The sequence below is a fragment of the Carettochelys insculpta genome, chromosome 3, assembly GCF_033958435.1.
Source record: "Carettochelys insculpta isolate YL-2023 chromosome 3, ASM3395843v1, whole genome shotgun sequence".
Classification (NCBI taxonomy): Eukaryota; Metazoa; Chordata; order Testudines; family Carettochelyidae; genus Carettochelys; species Carettochelys insculpta.
This window is the reverse complement of record NC_134139.1, coordinates 167,791,751-167,811,181: the sequence shown is the minus strand read 5'-3', so window position 1 is coordinate 167,811,181 and position 19,431 is coordinate 167,791,751. Positions and strand designations below refer to the sequence as shown.

General features: G+C 41.1%; 1 protein-coding gene across 1 annotated transcript in view; it reads right to left on the bottom strand.

The window, feature by feature from the left end:
* CSMD1 (CUB and Sushi multiple domains 1) overlaps window positions 1-19,431 on the bottom strand; it is a 1,701,396-nt gene that overhangs the window by 9,347 nt on the left and 1,672,618 nt on the right. Inside the window, exons 66-68 of the mRNA XM_074989136.1 lie at window positions 11,209-11,370; window positions 9,169-9,281; window positions 6,409-6,496 (exon numbers count right to left, since the gene is read on the bottom strand). Of these exons, the coding sequence (XP_074845237.1) occupies window positions 6,409-6,496; window positions 9,169-9,281; window positions 11,209-11,370 (363 nt within the window). The remainder of the gene's footprint in view (window positions 1-6,408; window positions 6,497-9,168; window positions 9,282-11,208; window positions 11,371-19,431) is intronic.

The window sequence follows — 19,431 nt, the reverse complement described above, 5'->3', positions numbered from 1 at the left end:
CACTCAGCTTGCTGAGATCTATTTGTAGTTCTTCACAATCCCTTTGAGTTTTGACTGTCCTGAACAACTTGGTGTCATCTGCAAACTTTGCCACCTCACTGCTTACCTCATTTTCTAGATCATTGATGAACAAGTTGAACAGGATCGGTCCCAGGACTGACCCCTGGGGAACACCATTAGTTACCCCCCTCCATTGTGAAAATTTACCATTTATTCCAACCCTTTGTTTTCTGTCTTTTAACCAATTCGCGATCCATGAAAGGATCTTTCCTGCTATCCCATGACCGCCTAATTTACATAAAAGCCTTTGGTGTGGGACCGTGTCAAAGGCTTTCTGGAAATCTAGGTATATTATGTCCACTGGGTGCCCCTTGTCCGCATGTTTATTAACCCCTTCAAAGAATTCTAATAGATTAGTTAGACATGACTTCCCTCTGCAGAAACCATGCTGACTTTTGCCCAACAATTCGTGCTCTTCTACGTGCCTTGCAATTTTATTCTTTACTATTGTTTCTACTAATTTGCCTGGTACTGATGTTAGACTTATCGGTCTGTAATTGCCAGGGTCTCCTCTAGAGCCTTTTTTAAATATTGGCGTTATATTGGCCGTCTTCCAGTCATTGGTACCGAAGTGGATTTAAAGGATAGGTTACAAACTACTGTTAATAACTCCGCAATTTCACATTTGAGTTCTTTCAGAACCCTTGGGTGAATACCGTGTGGTCCTGGAGACTTGTTACTATTCAGCTTATCAATTAACTCCAAAACCTCCTCTAATGTCACTTCAATCTGGGAGAGTTCCTCAGATTTGTCACCTAAAAAGGCTGGCTCACATTTAGGAACCTCTGTAACATCCTCAGCTGTGAAGACTGAAGCAAAGAAATCATTTAATCGCTCCGCAATGGCACTGTCTTCCTTGATCGCTCCTTTTATATCTTTATCGTCCAAGGGCCCCACTGCTTTTTTAGCGGGCTTCCTGCTTCTAATGTATTTAAAAAACATTTTACTATCATTTTTTGGATTTTTTGCTAGCTGTTCCTCAAAATCTTTTTTGGCTTTTCTTACTACATTATGACACTTAATTTGGGAGTGTTTATGTTCCTTTCTATTTTCCTCACTAGGATTTGACTTCCACTTTTTAAAAGCTGCCCTTTTCTCTCTCACTGCCTTTTTAACCTGGCTGTTAAGCCATGGTGGTTCTTTGTTAGGTCTCTTACTGTGTTTTTTTATTTGGGGTATACATTTAAGTTGGGCCTCTAGTATGGTGTCTTTAAACAGTGTCCATGCAGCTTCCAGTGATTTTAGTTTAGTTACTCTACCTTTTAGTTTCTGTTTAACTAGCTTCCTCATTTTAGTGTAATTCCCCTTTTTGAAATTAAATGACGGAGTGCTTGACTGCTGCGGTGTCCTCCCCAACACAGGAATATTAAAAGTTATTATATTGTGGTCACTATTTCCAAGCGGTCCAGTAACATTTACCTCTTGGACCAGATCCTGCGTTCCAGTCAGGACTAGATCGAGAATTGACTCTCCCCTGGTGGGTTCCTGTACTAGCTGCTCCAAGAAGCAGTCATTTAAGGCATCAAGAAATTTAATCTCTGAATCCCGTCCTGAGGTGACATGTACCCAATCAATATGAGGATAATTGAAATCTCCTATTATTACTGTGTTTTTTATTTTGATAGCCTCTCTAATCTCCCTTAACATTTCAGCATCACTATCACTGTCCTGGTTAGGTGGTCGGTAATATATTCCTAATGCCATATTCATATTAGGGGAATGAATTGTTATCCATAATGATTCTATAGAACATTTTGATTCCTTTAGGATTTTTGCTTCATTTGATTCTATATTATCCTTCACATATAGTACCACTCTGCCACCCACACAACCTGTTCTGTCTTTCCGATATAATTTATATCCCGGTATCATAGTGTCCCACTGATTGTCCTCATTCCACCACCATCAAAGACCCTACCATCAACATGTTGAAATTAGCAGTTGGAAAAGGAGGTTCAATAAGAAGACTTTCTGCTCCTCCTGGAACATCCCTGGACTTCAGTATTTGGAGATGTTGCAGCTGGTCCATGTGTCATTTCCATAAAATGGTCTTGGATAATTTTACCTTTAATGAAATGGGTTCTGTGCATTTTTCAAGTTTTTGAGGTACCCACTTTACTCCACAACCATTGTTGCAAGTCTGCGCTAGGTAGGGGAGAAGGAGCCTTTTTCCCATTCCTACCACAGGCCTCATGAGTTTCCCCTCTTAACCAGTTGGGCACTCACTGTAGCCCAGCAATCCATTAAGGCGACTGAACTCCACACACCATCTGAATCCTGCCATGCACCAGGTCTGCCACTGGAGGGCTCTGCTGGGACAGGGTTCGCACCTGTGGAGTATGGGACATTTAACAGAACCTGGGCTGGCTCTTAGTACAGAAAGCAGCTCATCAAGAAATCCCCTAGGATGCAAGGGAAAATCAGCAAAAGCCAGGGCAATGCCACAGATCAGAGCATCCTTGAAATAGACATGCCTGTATTTATCATGAACCTAGTAATCGATCACTAGATGCTTTTCCTTGAAGCACTCATTGGGGTGAAGAATACCATATCAAATACTGCACACACTTGGAATATAATGAGAGCTTGTCTAGAACTAAAAGGCTGTTGTTATTTGCCTTCTGAAAGTAGTCACAAAGGTACTTAGAACCATCTGAGGAAGATCTTGACACCCATTTGACTGAATCTGTACTAACAGAATTGAGGAAGAATGGTAAGGTGCCTCATTTAAACATTAATAATTGTGTAGGCTGGAAAGTCTATTTCCTTTTTTGAGCAGAGAGCAAGTGAGCTGCAGAGCTCAGAAGTTCTTTGTGATGGGCTGCCACCTGGAAACAAAATGGACCCAAGGGCCGTGTCTACATGTGCACGCTACTTCGAAGTAGTGGCACCAACTTCGAAATAGCTCCCGTCACGGCTACACGTGTTGGGCGCTACTTCGAAGTTGAAATTGACATTAGGCGGCGAGACGTTGAAGTTGCTAACCCCATGAGGGGATGGGAATAGCGCCCTACTTCGAAGTTGAAAGTCGAATTAGGGCACGTGTAGACGATCCGCGTCCCGCAACATTGAAATAGTGCAGTCCGCCATGGCAGCCATCAGCTGAGGGGTTGAAAGATGCTCTTTCTCCAGCCCCTGCGGGGCTCTATGGTCACCGTGTGCAGCAGCCCTTAACCCAGGGCTTCCGGCTGTTGCTGCGGCAGCTGGAGATCCATGCTGCATGCACAGGGTCTGCAACCAGTTGTCAGCTCTGTGGATCTTGTGCTGCTTAGTGCACATGTGTCTGGGAGGGGTCCTTTAAGGGAGTGGCTTGCTGTTGAGTCCACCTTGTGACTCTGTCTGCAGCTGTTCCTGGCACCCTTATTTCGATGTGGGCCGCTTTGGTGTGTAGATGCTCCCCTGCAGCGCCTACTTCTATGTGGTGCTGCCCAACGTCGACGTTGAACGTCGACGGCACCAGCCCTGGAGGATGTGTAGACGTTATTCATTGAAATAGCTTATTACAATAGCAATTACATAAGCTATTTCGATGTAGCAGTCATGTGTAGACGTAGCTAAGAAGTCCTTAAAAAGATGTAAGAAGAAAACAACATCAGCCTGGGCTGCAAGCTGTCAGATGGAATGGCAAAATTGCTGCTTCCCAAAAAGCTCCAGAGACCAAGGGTGTTGAAAAGAAGGGCCTTCGGCTGGGGTGTAATAACAAGAAGACTTAGGCTACTGATGCTCATCTTGGAATGATACCTAAAGTCAGTTCCCATCTGATGCTAGCAATGTGAAGCAAGATGTTTTTTTTCCAAAAGGCAAGGTGAGTAAAACGAAAAGGACAAACTGTTGCTCTGGTTGCCTTAATTCTTCTCATGGAATCACTGATCTTACCACTACACAGACTGAGACACACTTCTCTTGAGTATCTCAATGAACCAAGAATACACTGTCAAATGGCTAAAGTAAATGAAATAGCTGCTATACAGTAGAAACTCAAAAATATGAACACCAGAGTTATGGCCTGACTGGTCAACAGGACACCAGTGGACCAGAAGTAAACAATCAGTTTGCAATGGAGACAAAACAAACAAACCAGCCATCTTGCCCACCAGCATGCACTGTATTGTACCTGTTATCTTAACATTAAGCATATCTTGACTGCCTATACCACCTCCCCACTTACTAAGGCATAGAGGCAACCATTTACAGGTGGAAGGTGGTTAATGCTGTTTTTCTTTCTCCCTGTCTCAATATGGGAGGGGGACAAGGTTGCAAGCTCAAAGCCATGGTAAAAGAAACATCCCAAGCTGCAAGTAAGAAACTGAAACCTGACCTGGAGTCTGAGCACCTGCCTGCACTCTGCAGAAGCACCTCAGTTTTAAAGGGCTACAGCCTGTGTTTCATGCCCCTAGACACTGTGGCACCCCTGGTGCTTCACTCATCACCCTTGCAGCCAGAAGGCTAGAATCAGCTGCCTGCCCCTACTCCCACTTGCCAGGCAGCCACTGCAGAGTTGTGCTCCAGCTCCAAGCAGTCTGTCCTGAGGAGCAGCCCAGAACACCCTTTTTCAGAGATACAAACAACTTCCATTCCCAAGGTGCCTGCAACTCTGAGATTATAGTATATATGAAGCATCAAAAGCTGCTACACAAGATGCATGTCTAAACTGGTCCTGTTGATCGCTTTCACAAAATAGCTGTAAGAATCAAGGAAGATGTAGTCTCTCTCTCTCTGAGACACAAATACACACACACACAAACACACACACAGGTGAGTTCTGGCAAAACATTAAGGGATATTGGATGAGATCCTCAACTGGTGCCTAATTGCAACTAATGAAGCTATACAAATTTACACCTTCTGAGGACATGGCACACCGACAACCTCCTCAACAATGGATTGATGTGTATGTGCTTAAACATAGTACTTAATGATGTAGTACTTAAACTGCTTTATAATGGTTCAGAGTGTAGTGAGCTGGGGTGGTCACTCACTAACCAAGACAGGGAAGAACTCCTCCCTGAATCCTTTTGGGCAAAACCTAGCCCGACCCCCTTACCTGATTGGAAGGCAGGAAGTGGCACTATCTGTATAAAAGCCCCAGCCAGAAGCTCAGTGGGAGCCCAGACACCGAAGAAGGCCAATGCTGGACCTGAAATTTCAGGATGGGAGGACAGTACTGCCCTTCAAGAGGCTGAAGACTGGTCCAAACCACCAGGCCTCACTAGAAAGGAGCTACATGCTAGGACGGAGACCCCACTCTGCCCCAGTGCAGAGAAACTGACCTGCAGCCCTGCAAGGTATAAGCTGAGGGGCTAAGCGGTAGGGGGAGTGTCTGGAAGTGGCCGAGGGATAGCTGGGTCAGCCTCTTGTGGTGCAGATCCCTGCTGACCCCAGGGTTGAAAGCTCTGATGCTATTAGATCCCAGGGACAGAGCACAGTGTAATGAGTAGGCCTGCCCCCAACTCAACCCCACCACTCCTAATCTATGGATAGCAGTCTGCCCCTCTCCCTGTTCTAGGTGCACACATGTGTTTGTCTGTCCTCCACTTTACAACGATGCCTGACCTTTGTGAACTGCTGTTTACTTGTTGCCACACCCTATACCAGGACCTTGACTTAGTAATTTGTACCTGGAACTGTTGTTTGGTGACTCACCCTGAACCAGGTCAGGGACCCAGTGAGGCGTTATCCCCAGAACTAAGCTTTGGTGGCTGACAGAGGGTCACAAAGTTATGATGTGTTTAGTGGGATCTGATGAGGCACTTCTATGGGTTTTCTCACCAGCTGCTAGCATATTTTAATTTAAAGCTGCAATATACTTCTAACTGTGGTACATTGTAAGTTTTGGACACCCAAATAGAATTCTACCATAAACACATGTAGACATGCACAGAGGCAAGCAAACACACAGAAGATCATACAAATCTGTTTGACTTTGTTCCTAAATTCAAAGGGCTAAGCTCTCAGAACTATATAATTTATTCAGTTGAACAGAAATTGATTTAGCAACACATGACAGCCTTGTTACTTGGAAAAAGCCATTTAAAGCAAAGTAATCATCATATATTACTGGATGAACATTTGCACTGATGTTTCTTATAGAAACATTGTGTGGTCATCTTATTAGGTCCCTATAGCATCAAAATTGGGATGGTAAAATAGCATAGTTTAAATTAAAATTTAAATTACATATTGCAAATAAAGTCTGAAGTAGTTTACAACATTTGTAAGTTTTATGGCAGTAGTTCCCTAAAATAAATGTTTTCTTCAATTAGGATTCTGTCACAGTCATTTGAAGTTTTCACCATTAAAAATGCCAAACAAATAAAACACAATGTAGTTCCATAAATGAATTCTTACCTTGCCTTTGGAGCATAAATTTACCAAAGTCTTTTCCATGCATATCTCCTTGGAAAGTAAAAACACCTCTTTCATGCCCTGATGATACCTAGAGTACATGAAAATTGGAGGAAGATGTCTGAAACAAGTAAGTAGTCATCACTTTTGCAGTTGATAGTGTATCATTCTATTTGAGTGTGATTCAGAATAATTATTAGGAATCATTTTAGTTTAATCACTTTTACACTTTGACATAAGAACATAAGAACATAAGAATGGCCATACTGGGTCAGACCAAAGGTCCATCCAGCCCAGCATCCCATCTGCCGACGGTGGCCAATGCCAGGTGCCCCAGAGAAGGAGAACAGAAGACAATGATCAAGTGATTTATCTCCTGCCATCCATCTCCTGCCCTTGTTCTGAAGGCTAGGGCACCATACTTTATCCCTGGCTAATAGCCATTTATGGACCTAACCTGCAAAAATTTATCAAGCTCTTTTTTAAACCCTAATAGAGTCCTGGCCTTCACAGCCTCCTCGGGCAAGGAGTTCCACAGGTTGACTGTGCACTGTGTGAAGAAAAATTTCCTTTTATTAGTTTTGAACCTACTACCCGTGATTCTGTGAATAACCTGGTTAGGTCCAGTGTTGGTATTTCCAGATAAGATATGTGGAGAAAGCTGGCAGCGGGCTTTGTTGCAAGGAAAGGTTCCAGGACTGGTGTTCCTGGGATATAGACTGTGGCTGTTGGTGAGGATCCTCATAAGGTTGGGAGGTTGTCTGTAGGAGAGAACAGGCATGTCACCCAGGGCCTTCTGGAGTGTAGCATCCTGATTAAGAATAGGTTGTAGGTCCTTAATAATTCGTTGCAGTGGTTTGAGTTGGGGGCTGTAGGTGATGATCAGTGGTGTTCTGTTCTTGGCTTTTTTGAGCCGATCTTGGAGTAGCTCGTCTCTGGGTATTCATCTGGCCCTGTTGATTTGTTTTACCATCACTGGACCTAACCAGGTTATTCACAGAATCACAGGCACTTTCTCATGCTCCTCAACTAACATCATATATGCCATCGTGTGCCAACAATGCCCAGATGCTTTGTATATTGGACAGACTTCTAATTCCCTTAGACAAAGGGTTAATGGACACAAAACAGACATCCAAACACTCCAGATCCACAAACCAGTTAGTCAACATTTTAATGGAGTGGGCCATTCTGTTAATGACTTAAGGGTATGCGTGTTACTGAAAAAAAAATTTTGCACCACAATTCTAAGGGGAACAGCCGAGCTGTCTTTTATATTCAAATTCAGCACATTAACATGTAGTTTGAACCAGGATGGGGATTTTCTGAGTCACTATAGGGGCTCGTCTGTATACCTGGCTTAACCTAATTCTTGACCTCCCCCCTCCCCCGACTCCTCCACTCTCTGATTTGCTCACCTTGATCTTTTTTTCTGATTTGTCCTCCTTGATTACTGTTTTTGGTTCTCTGTGTCTTAAATATGAGTCTGTTCTGGTCTGGCTATGGTCTGAAGAAGTGGGTCTGTCCCATGAAAGCTCACCTAATAAATTATTTTGCTAGTCTTTAAAGTGCTACTTGACTGCTTTTTGTTTTGACAGTATATAGACTAGCATGACTACCTCTCCATTACTATTAGACATTTCCAGTATGCAGAGTACTTCCCGTAAAAAGTGTTTAAAAGGAAATGGGAACATTGCAGAGACTGCGGAAACTATTTATGTGCTGAAAGTAAAATTGACAAATCTTTAAGTGTTGCCACGAGAAGTGGGATATATTTTCCAGATAAATACATTTGAAAATATGAGTTTGGGTCCACTGAAAATATTTGTGAATTTGAACTGAATTTGGCAAATAATTTCATATGAATGTGTAATTGAAAAAGTAATTTCAAGATAATGTTTCCTTTTAAAATTTGTCTTGATTTATTTTTAAAGGAAAACAGAATAGAAAATAAAAAAAAGTCAGAAATAAAATGCAATAAATATCAGAAAATAGGTTTCAGGTTGATAAAACTTTTTGTTTCAATCAAAATGAATTTCTTAATTTTTTTTCTTTCAGAGAGCAAAACAAAGCAAAACAAAAACCCTTCCATTTCAGATCTACCTGAAGCATTTTTCTCTCATTTAGACACCTGTAACCAAATCAAAACTAAATTACTTGCCCACCTCTAGTCACTACTGAGTATTAAGCAACATAAAAATGCCAGGGCATTGCAAAAAGACATTTAAATTGATAAGTGAAATCAAATGCAAGATACAGGAAATCTCGCTATACATGTCGACATAACAACTACACATTGATTTTACTGAATCTGAATGTCAGCTACGTTACTTCTTAATAAGGGAAGACAACAACTGCATCAACACACAATCATGAGTCTATATTTCTGTAACATCATAATTTCATTTTTGCATTCCTAAGGACAATCACAGTCATCAACTCATTCATTCAGTACAATTGATTAGCTATTCAGCAAAAAAAGGTGATATTTATGATAGACAAAAATCACCTGTTTGTTCTAAAAACATCCACAGAATTGGAAAATACATATATCTGTATATGAATAAACTTCGTCTTCTTTAAAGTGTTGCAGAAATGTTAACACTATGGAGCATATGGACACAGTGTATACATATTTCTTAGGAAAAGAAAAAAATATGGACATGTCCTACATATTGCTGTAATCAATAGTCATAATAAAAAGGACATAGGAACTAGACATAGGAATGAAGCAAACACATTTATAGAGTCTGATTTACTTACATAGCCATCTAATGCCCAGTTGTTATTTTCAAATTTATTTACAAAACTTTCTGAAGGTCCTTTAATCTGAAACACTTTCAAAAGCAAATGAGCTTCTTCTTTCTTGTAAACACCTACCAAGAGAAAAATGAAAAATAAGTTTTTAAATGTCATCCTACATAGTTAACATTTAAACATTATTCTAACGTGTTCCATGGGTCAAAGTATCTATTGCGAAACACATTTGATATGACATATATACCTTAAGTTCTAGGATATTCTTTATATTCTAGTAGTGTCCAAATCAGAGACCATTGAACTGGGACTGAGGTAATAAAATGGGGCCAACCACCCCTCACCCCAGCACCTTGGTGGACACTCCACCACTCTGGAGGTACTTGGACTCAGGCAGAGGCTCCCTTTCTTCTCCCCTCCCCACTGTATCTTTGGGGAGAAAACTGCAGAAAAGAGACTAGCAGAGAGTACAGCTGGTAGCAGAAGCAGCCAATATCAGGGCCTCTGGACACTCAAGAGAATTTTTCTAATGTTTTGACTGAACTTTCTGTGGTTTAGGCTGAGTGGCTGTGTGCTTCAATCTTCTTCCCTTTTTTACCCTCTCCTTCTCTGTTCCTCTCACACACTTTTCCTTCCCTTTCCATTTAGCTGAACCTCCTAGATGCACAAAAATATGTGGACGAACATGATGTTTGCCAGCATCATGTTGTTTTCTCAGCACATCAATTTTACTGTTTCATGCACACTTGTCTATTTACACATCAGGGCAGAGACTGCAATTCTGTGTCTTTAAAATATCTTGCACAAGATGTCTCTCCTTTAGAAGGAAATAAAAAAACCACCATATTCCTTTATAAACTTTTGATCTTACTAGGTCCTAAACCAGTAACCAAACTATATATGGTATAGACCACTTTGCCTTCCACTGAAATACAACACCTTCAACGTTTAGCATTACAACATTTTACCACCACATGGCAATGCTACATATCAGTTTGGGACATGCAATGAAACACATACTATGCTTATTTGAAACTCTGTGAGAATTTAACTTGACAATATGTACCTAACCCTCTGCCCCCTGTGCAAAAAAAAAGAGCAGGACACTGTGCTGTTACTCTCACAAAACAGACTGAAAGGATTTTTAATGACAATATGGCTACATCTACACGTGCACGCTACATCGAAATAGCTTATTTCGATGTATCGACATCGAAATAAGCTATTACGATGCATAACGTCTACACGTCCTCCAGGGCTGGCAATGTCAATGTTCAACTTCGACGTTGGGCAGCACCACATCGAAATAGGCACTGCGAGGGAATGTCTACACACCAAAGTAGCACACATCGAAATAAGGGTGCCAGGCACAGCTGCAGACAGAGTCACAGGGCAGACTCAACAGCAAGCCGCTCCCTTAAAGGGCCCCTCCCAGACACACTTGCACTAAACAACACAAGATCCACAGAGCCGACAACTGGTTGCAGACCCTGTGCATGCAGCATGGATCCCCAGCTGCAGCAGCAGCAGCCAGAAGCCCTGGGCTAAGGGCTGCTGCACACGGTGACCATAGAGCCCCTCAGGGGCTGGAGAGAGAGCGTCTCTCAACCCCTCAGCTGATGGCCGCCATGGCGGACCCCACTATTTCGATTTTGCGGGACGCGGATCGTCTACACGTGCCCTACTTCGACGTTCAACTTCGAAGTAGGGTGCTATTCCCATCCCCTCATGGGGTGAGCGACTTCGACGTCTCGCCGCCTAACGTCGATTTCAACTTCGAAATAGCGCCCAACACGTGTAGCCGTGACAGGTGCTATTTCGAAGTTGGCGCCGCTACTTCGAAGTAGTGTGCACGTGTGGACGCGGCCTATATGTGTCACATTTTTCATTTTACATAATGCATAAATGACTCATCTTACCAATTTGAAGATGTTACTGGTGTGATTCTAATGTTGGTGTTTAATGTTTACAGAAACAGAAAACATGATAAATCTGAACTAAAAAAGCAATCAAACCACTATTTCTAGCACTTAATTCTAAACCTACCTGATAGCTTAAGTTGTACATTGGACGATTCACTGAATGTGGCATTCACCTTGCTGCTTGTAGCGTTGAACCAGTCGACTGTCAGAGTAGCAGGATGCCTTTTCCCTAGGTACTCATAAAATCCCTTCCACAATGAATTTATGAAAAAAACATCTGAGGGAACTAAATAAACAAACAAGAAATAAGAAGGGAGTAAAGCACCACCAACCAAAAATAAAGTAAAATTATCTTCCCGTTTCTTTATTTTTACATTAAAGCACCCAAACACTGTTCTGAGTGCTTGTACATAAAGATATGTTTAAAAAATAATGTATATAATTAATTTTCTGAATAGTGTCACATGATATTATGCTTGCCTAACATAATAAAAGTCATTATAATGCATCAGTCTATATGCCTTAGCAAACTTTCTCCTCAGGACTGAAGGGGGAAGAAAAGGAGAGTCATAAATGACATCTGTACAGAGGAAAGTTCTAAAGTAGAAGATGAAGTGTATTGTTCTTCTGGAAGTTCTGTCTCCCCTGCAAGTATACATTAAACTAGTCTTCAGTGAGCTGCACTACATGCCAGTGAACATCATGTGCTGTTCAAAATGATGTTTGAGGAAAGCCTTAAATGACATGAGAGAACAACTTCCTCCCCATGCCAGACTACCAACTAGGTACTCCTAGTGGAGGTGCAAGGGCTGCAACTCCTTCAATTCAAGTTGAAATTCCGTTGTATTTGGAATTTACTTTTCTCCTGGTCTGAAATTGCCTGAATCTGTTCTCTCCAGCTTTTAGGCTAGGCAGAGATTAATGAGTGCAGATGTGTGTGATATGGGTATTTTTGTTCAGTTTCCTGGATGATTTTATTCCCTCCTCTCTAGCCTACTCTCAGCTATTTGTTTCAGTGAGATTACTGGATTTTTAAATTATTAAATATAAATATACATTTAATATAAATAGTAAATATTTGGCAAAGATGTGGACAACTTGAGAGAAGTACCTTTTAGTATTTTGCACTAATGAAAAAATAAGAAAACACATAAAAATGAAAGAAGAAGAAAACAAATTCAATCATAGACTTCTTGGGCTGGGCAGGAGCTCAGGAAGCCATCTAGTCCAGACCCCTGGCTAAAGCATGATCAACACCATCTAAATCATCCCAGCCAGGACTTTGTTAACCTGGGATTTAAAAACCTCAAGGGATGGAGATTCTACCATCTTTCTAGGGAATGCATTCCAGTGCTTCACCCCCTGCTGATGAAATAGGTTTTTTTTTTCCTAATATCCAACCTACAGCTCAGGCTCTGTAACTTTATGCCATTGCTCCTTGTTCTGCCATCAGTCACTACTGAGAACAGCTTATCTCCATCTTCTATAGAGACCCCACTTCAGGAAGTTGAAAGCTGCTATCAAATTGCCCCTCATTCTTCTCTTCTGAAAACAAAATAAGCATAGATCCCTCAGCTTCTCCTCATAGGTCATGTGCTCCAACCCCCTAATCATTTTCATTGCCCTCTGCTGGACTTGTTCCAATGCATCTACATCCTTTCTATAGTGGGCGGGGGGGGGAGAACTGGATGCAGCACTCCAGATGTGGCCTCACTAGTGCCAAATAGAGGGGAATAATAACTTCTCTAGGTCTGCTGGCAATGCTCCTCCTAATGCAGCTCAATATGCCATTAACCTTCTTGGCTACAAGGACATATTGTTGACTCACATCCAGCTTCTCATCCACTGTAATCCCCAGGTCCTTTTCTGCTGTAGTGCCACTTAACCAGTCGGTCCCCAACCTGTAACAATGCTTGACATTCTTCTGTCCCAAGTGCAGGACTCTGCACTCCTCCTTGTTGAACTGCATCAGATTACTTTGGGCCCAATCCTCCAATTTATCTAAGTCACTCTGACCCTATCCCTACCCTTCAAGATATTTACCTCTCCTTCTAGCTTAGTGTCATCCACAAATTCGCTGAAGATGCAATCCATCCCTGCATCCAAGTCATGAATAAAGATGATGAACAATATTGGCCCTACAGCTGATGCTTGGGGCAATCCACTGGGGAAAGATATTTGATTGTGTGGAAGAGATGTTCTTTCAGATCTTCATTTCTGCTTATAACCTTCCTACATGCCCAGTTTCCCATTATGCACATCCCTCAGTGCAATCTGGCAATGTTTTGGGGCTGAGGAAGGCTGATTTAAGACATCAATATTATGTCCCAATGATTTTGGGCTGAGGAAGGCTGATTTAAGACAATGATATTATGTACAGAGAGAAGGGATCCCTGTTCTCACCTGTGTAGCATACAATGCCCCTGCCAGGTAAGGCAGTATGTGAACTGACATCGTACACTCCATATGACTCTGGGCTGCTTTCACACTATAGAAACTTCATTGAAAACTTTTAAGGGGATATTGCAAATAGGGAAAGATTTTAAAAGCTATGTAAAAATTAGAGGTAGAAACCCAGTTTCAGGCCCACTGGTGTGGGGAGAATGGGGGACAAAGAGAGTATAACTGCCTCTGGGCCCAGTGATACAAAAGGACCTGGAGAATATTCCAGGCACCAGTAAGGTCTTTGGGATGAGGCACGCCACAGTGTGGGCAGCATTTGGGGGCTGGCTGCCCCCAGCCACACCCCTTCCACTGTGACATTTCCCCTTCCAGGGTGCAGAGCAGCTCCAACACACACCTTATCCAGGGGCCCAGTAAGGCTGTTGGCCCTGCTACCCATTCTCATAGCAACATGACCAAATGACAGTCTAAGAAACTATTGTAACCTCATATTCATTGGGACCCCGCAGATGGTGCCCAACAGACAACCAGACGTTGCTGCTAGAAAAATTTTGTATTTCACTCTCCTCTGGTTTAGCTCTTTCAGTGACTACCTGTGTTTTGTGTATTTCTTTAGAGGATAAATATTGCTAAGGTTGTTCTCTCTAGCAACATGCATGAATGAAATGAGTTGCAAGTTGGCTTGTGTATAACTTCATTTCAACCCAAGTACTGAGTGTGGAAAAATTTAAGTTTTCTAAATGTAATACAACAAGAAGTCCAGTGGTAACCTATAGACTAACAGGACCCACAGGACTTCTTGTTGTTTTTCAAGATACAGACTAACTTGGCTACCTCTCTGATAAATGTAACACAGCACGAGAAAAATCGCAGGAATGCATTTTTCAGGTTTAATATTGACTGGCACCAGCAATAAATTGTCTAACAATGTCACCAACAGGCTCTTCTCATTATGTCTTGGTACTAATATTACTGGCTATAAATATGAACTTAATGAGAAGTGACAGTAATAAGTCATCAGGACTAGATGGAATTCTCGCAAGAGTTCTGAAGGAAGTAAAATGTGAATTTGCAAAATTACTAATGCGGTTTGCAAACTATCATTTCAATCAGCTTCTATACCAATGAGATAACTGGAGGATTATAGGCCTATAAACCCAGCTTCACTACTAGGCAAACTGGTTGAAAGAAACTATAGTACAGAACAGAATAGTGAGACCCTTGAATGAACACAATTTGTTCAGTAGAGTCAACATGGCTTTTCTACAAGGAAATCATGCTCACCAATCTACTGGAATTGTTTGAGGGGGTCAACAAGCATGTGAACAAGAAGTATCCCATTGTTATAGTGTACCTAGATTTTCAGAAAGCTTTTTGCAAGGTCCCTCACTAAAATCTCTGAAGTAAACAAGGCTGCCATGGGATAAGAAGGAAGGTCCACTCATTGGCTATGTCTACACTAGCCCAAAACTTTGAAATGGCCATTTCAAAGTTTACTAATGAAGCACTGAAATACATATTCAGCGCCTCATTAGAATGTCGGCAGTCATGGCACTTCGAAATTGACACGGCTCGCAGCCACACAGCTTGTCCAGACGGGGCTCCTTTTCGAAAGGACCCCGACAACTTTGAAATCCCCTTATTCCTATCTGCTGTTAGGAATAAGGGGATTTCAAAGTTGTCGGGGTCCTTTCGAAAAGGAGCCCCGTCTGGACAAGCAGAGCAGCTGCGAGTCACGTCAATTGCGAAGTGCTGCGGCTGCCAGCACTCTAATGAGACGCTGAATATGTATTTCAGTGCTTCATTAGTAAACTTCGAAATGGCCATTTGCATGGCCATTTCAAAGTCTTGTGCTAGTGTAGACACAGCCATTGATTGGTAACAGTTGAAAGATATCAAACAAAGGGTAGGAATAAATGGTCAGTTTGCAGAAGTGAGAGAAGAAATAGTGGTGTCCCCTAGGAATATTTACTGGGACAATCTTATGCAATACATTCATGAATGATCTGGAGAAAAGAGTAAAATTTGTAGATTATACACATTTGCTAGAGATAGTTAAATTCACAGTAAACTGTGAAGACTTTTGAAAGGATCTCACAAAATGGGGTGAGTGGACAATAAAATTACTGATGAAATTAAATGTTGATAAATGCAAAATAATGCAGGTTAAAAACATAATCCCACCTATACATATAGAATGACAGGGTCTAAATTAGCTGTTACTATTTGAGAGATCTTGAAGTCATTATACATAGTTCTATGAAAACATCCACTCAAAGTGCAGCAGCAATCAAAAAAGCAAATAAAATGTTGGAAGTCATTAAAAAAGGGATCTATAATAAAACAGAAACTATCATATTGCCTGTATATAAATACATGGAATGCCTGCATCCTGAGTACTGCGTGCAGAGGTAGAGTCGTTGCATTTCAAAGATGATATATTAGAATTGGAAATATTTCAGAAAAGGGCTACAAAAATGATTAGGGGTATGGAACAGCTTCCATCTGAGGAGAAATTAATAATATGACATTTTTCAGCTTAGAAAAGAGATGACTAAGGGACGTATGATAAAGGTCTATACAATCATGAGTGGTGTGAAGAAAATAAACAAGAGAAAGTTATTTACTTGTTCCCATAACACAAAAACTAGGGCTCATCAAATGAAAGTAATCAGCAACAGGCTTAAGAGAAACAAAAGGAAGTAGTTCTTCAAGCTGTGCAAGTTTCCAGTGAGAGAGCTGAAAATATACCTCAGTCCTCAGCTTCAAAACCCTTGCAATTACAGCCAGAGCCTTCTGTTGAGCAGAAGCTGTTAATTACAGAATGTCACTCTAGCTGGCATAATACAATTGGCACAATTTTCATCTGCAGCAAATTTATACCTGGGCTATGTCTACACTGAGCCATTCTGCCAGCAGCTTGATGCAAATGAGTGGTCTTGAAAATGCAAATGATCACTTATTTTCATATTCATGTGGTTAATTTGCATGTCCATTCATGATCTCTCTGCCAGCAGAGGCTGCTGCCAGCAGGAAAGAAGCAGAGCAGACATGGTTCAGTTGGCAAAACCCCCTTTTGTCAGCAGCCCCTTATGCCTTGAAAAAATTAAGGATAAAGAGCTGCTAAGAAGAGGGGTTTTGCTGGCAGACCTATGTCTGCACTGCTTGTTTTCTGCCAGCAGAAGCCTCTGTCAGCAGGGAAATCTTGCACAAATATTCAAATCACCTGTGCTAGGTGACTGCTAGACTGCTCGTTTGCATCAAGTTAGCAGCACTATGGCTCAGTGTGGATGCAGCTTTGGTGCAGCTGAGCAGAAGAAGGGAGGAAAAGTGACTGTAAGATACTTTTCTTTTCCCTCAGTATTGGTCTGGCAGAGGGCCAAAACGCAGCTGCAGCAGTCCTATATGGGTCACTGAGATAGCGTTCTATCAGGGGGAACTCAAAGCACTTTAGCCTGCCCCTCCCATTTCCAGTCCAGGCTATGCAGCTTTCTCCCCTTCCCTTGTGCTATGTGAGGGCAGTGAGGAAGAGAAGCAGTTGGGATAGAGACACTTATACTGGCTTTGTCTGGGGAAATCCATGGCAGCTCCTTTAGTGCATTTTTCTGGTAATTACTTTTGAAAAATAAAATAAAAGCCATGGTTGAAGACTTAGCCCAGTGTTTATTTTTGCAAACTTTATATATATATGAGGCTTAATTAGATAAAGTTCGTAAGATTCTATAGTGACTTAAACTACCATATGAATGCTAATGATTACTGCAAGTATAAACTAGAACTAGGAGGAAACCAACCCTTTCCACATAGATAGTCAGCATCATTTAAATTCAAAGACATGAATTTAAACTAACCCACTATGATACACAGGCTCTAAATTCATCAGTATGAGTAACATCATATTTAAAACTGATGTGGCTGCAAATGGAATTTATAGAAAGCTATGTGGAGAACTGAGGCAGAGAGGTGGTCCAAAAACCATATGCAGAGCTCAGATACATGCTACAATTCAAACACTCAAATGTTTTAATTAAAAATGAGTAATAGAGAAATGTGTCTTAAAACTTTGTTCACATTTATTACTGTTTACTGTGCATTGTTTGAGTGAGCAATTTTATAATTAGTGGCATGCCAAAATAATCACTGATTTTATAAAAATAATTATAAAATATATTTTAAAACTGTGACCTACAATGACTATATATAACCTGAAACAGTTTGTATTAAAGGTAGAAATACACTGCTTAGTGAATATAATTCGATATAGGGCCTCTAAATAAACTTGAGCTGTATTTTAGTTCAACAGTGAAACACAGCAGATCATGTGGTAGCTGATTAACACATATGTTAGATGTGCAGTGAAGAGCAGCTAAGAGCCACCAGCAAAACAAGGTAGATTATTAATTAGCATTAATGAACCGTCAACTGTACAGTATTGTGATTGCTATAAAAATTGTTGAAATTAACTAATTTATGATCTCTGTTGACATTCCTTTCAGCAAGCTCAGCAGCAAGCACAAGGTCCCCTATTATTCTTCATGGGGTTTAGTTCAATTACTAGGTGAAACACTCTATCCATATAAAAAAAGCCCAGTTAAAATAATCAAGTCTAACATGTTCCATAAGTAATTGAAAATACTTGAATATGAAGAAGTGCACAATAACAAATTTGTCTTGAAAACATTCTCCAAAGACAGATATAGACATAGATAACTTCTGGTAGATGCATATGATCAAATTTAGGTCAAAACCAGTTAAAAATCCACAGAAACTTCCGTGGCATGCAGGCCAACCTAAATTCTAAAATGTAATTTTTTGAGGCTTGCCAGAGCCAACTACATGAAAGTTGGATGGATTTTGTCTGAGTCTAGCTTTATATAGCTGAATTCTAACCTCATTATAAGGCTCTCTATTAGAACACTGCAATATACAACTATCTTTCCTTGCTTCCTGTCTACTTTATACTCTATGGTTATGTGTACACTACAGAGATCTTTCCAAAGAAGTCTTTCCAGGAGATGTCTCCCAAAAGAACTTGTTTGAAATAATGAATCCACAAAGAAAAAATCAGATCAAAAGAGTCATCTGCTCTTTTAAAAGAGAGCATCCACGCAGCCCCCACTCTTTTGAAAGAATAGGCCAGGGACTCAAAAATCAGGCCCCATGAGGACTGCTCTTTCAAAAAAAAATGGCCTGTGGAGCCTTTTTTTTTTTGAAAGAATCTTTTGAAAGTGGACATTCTTCCTGAAACAGGAAAGGAAGAGTGATTTCAAAAGGAGTGCCGCATTCTTTCGATTTATCTTTGAAAGAACACTTTGGCTGTGGCCACACTTGGTCAAAACTTTGAAATGGCCATGCAAATGGCCATTTCGAAGATTACTAATGAGGCACTGAATTGAATATGCAGCACCTCATTAGCATTAGGATGCTTCTAGCCATGGTGCTTCGAAAGCGCCACTTTTGAACATGTGTGGCTTGGTGCGGCTACACAGGAGTCCTTTTCGAAACTACCCTGCACATTTTGAAATTCCCTTATTCCTCTCAGCTGAAGGCAATAAGGGGATTTCAAAATGTATGGGGTCCTTTCAAAAAGGACCCCCATGTAGCCGTGCTGAGCTGCGCACGTTCGAAAGACGTGCTTTCATAGCGCCATGGCCAGAAGCATCCTAATGCTAATGAGGCGCTGAATATTCAATTCAGCACCTCATTAGTAATCTTTGAAATGGCCATTTGCATGGCCATTTCAAAGTTTTGACCAAGTGTGGCCACAGCCTTTTTGTTTGTAGACGCCCTATGGGATCTTTAGAAAGAGTCCCCTTTTTTTGAAAAATATTTCGAAAGAACTTGCTAGTGTAGATGAAGCCTATGATCCTTTTGATTTAACAATGCCTTTTTACAACACTCCAAAAGCTGGTGTTGTATGAGAAACCACTACATATAAAAAAAG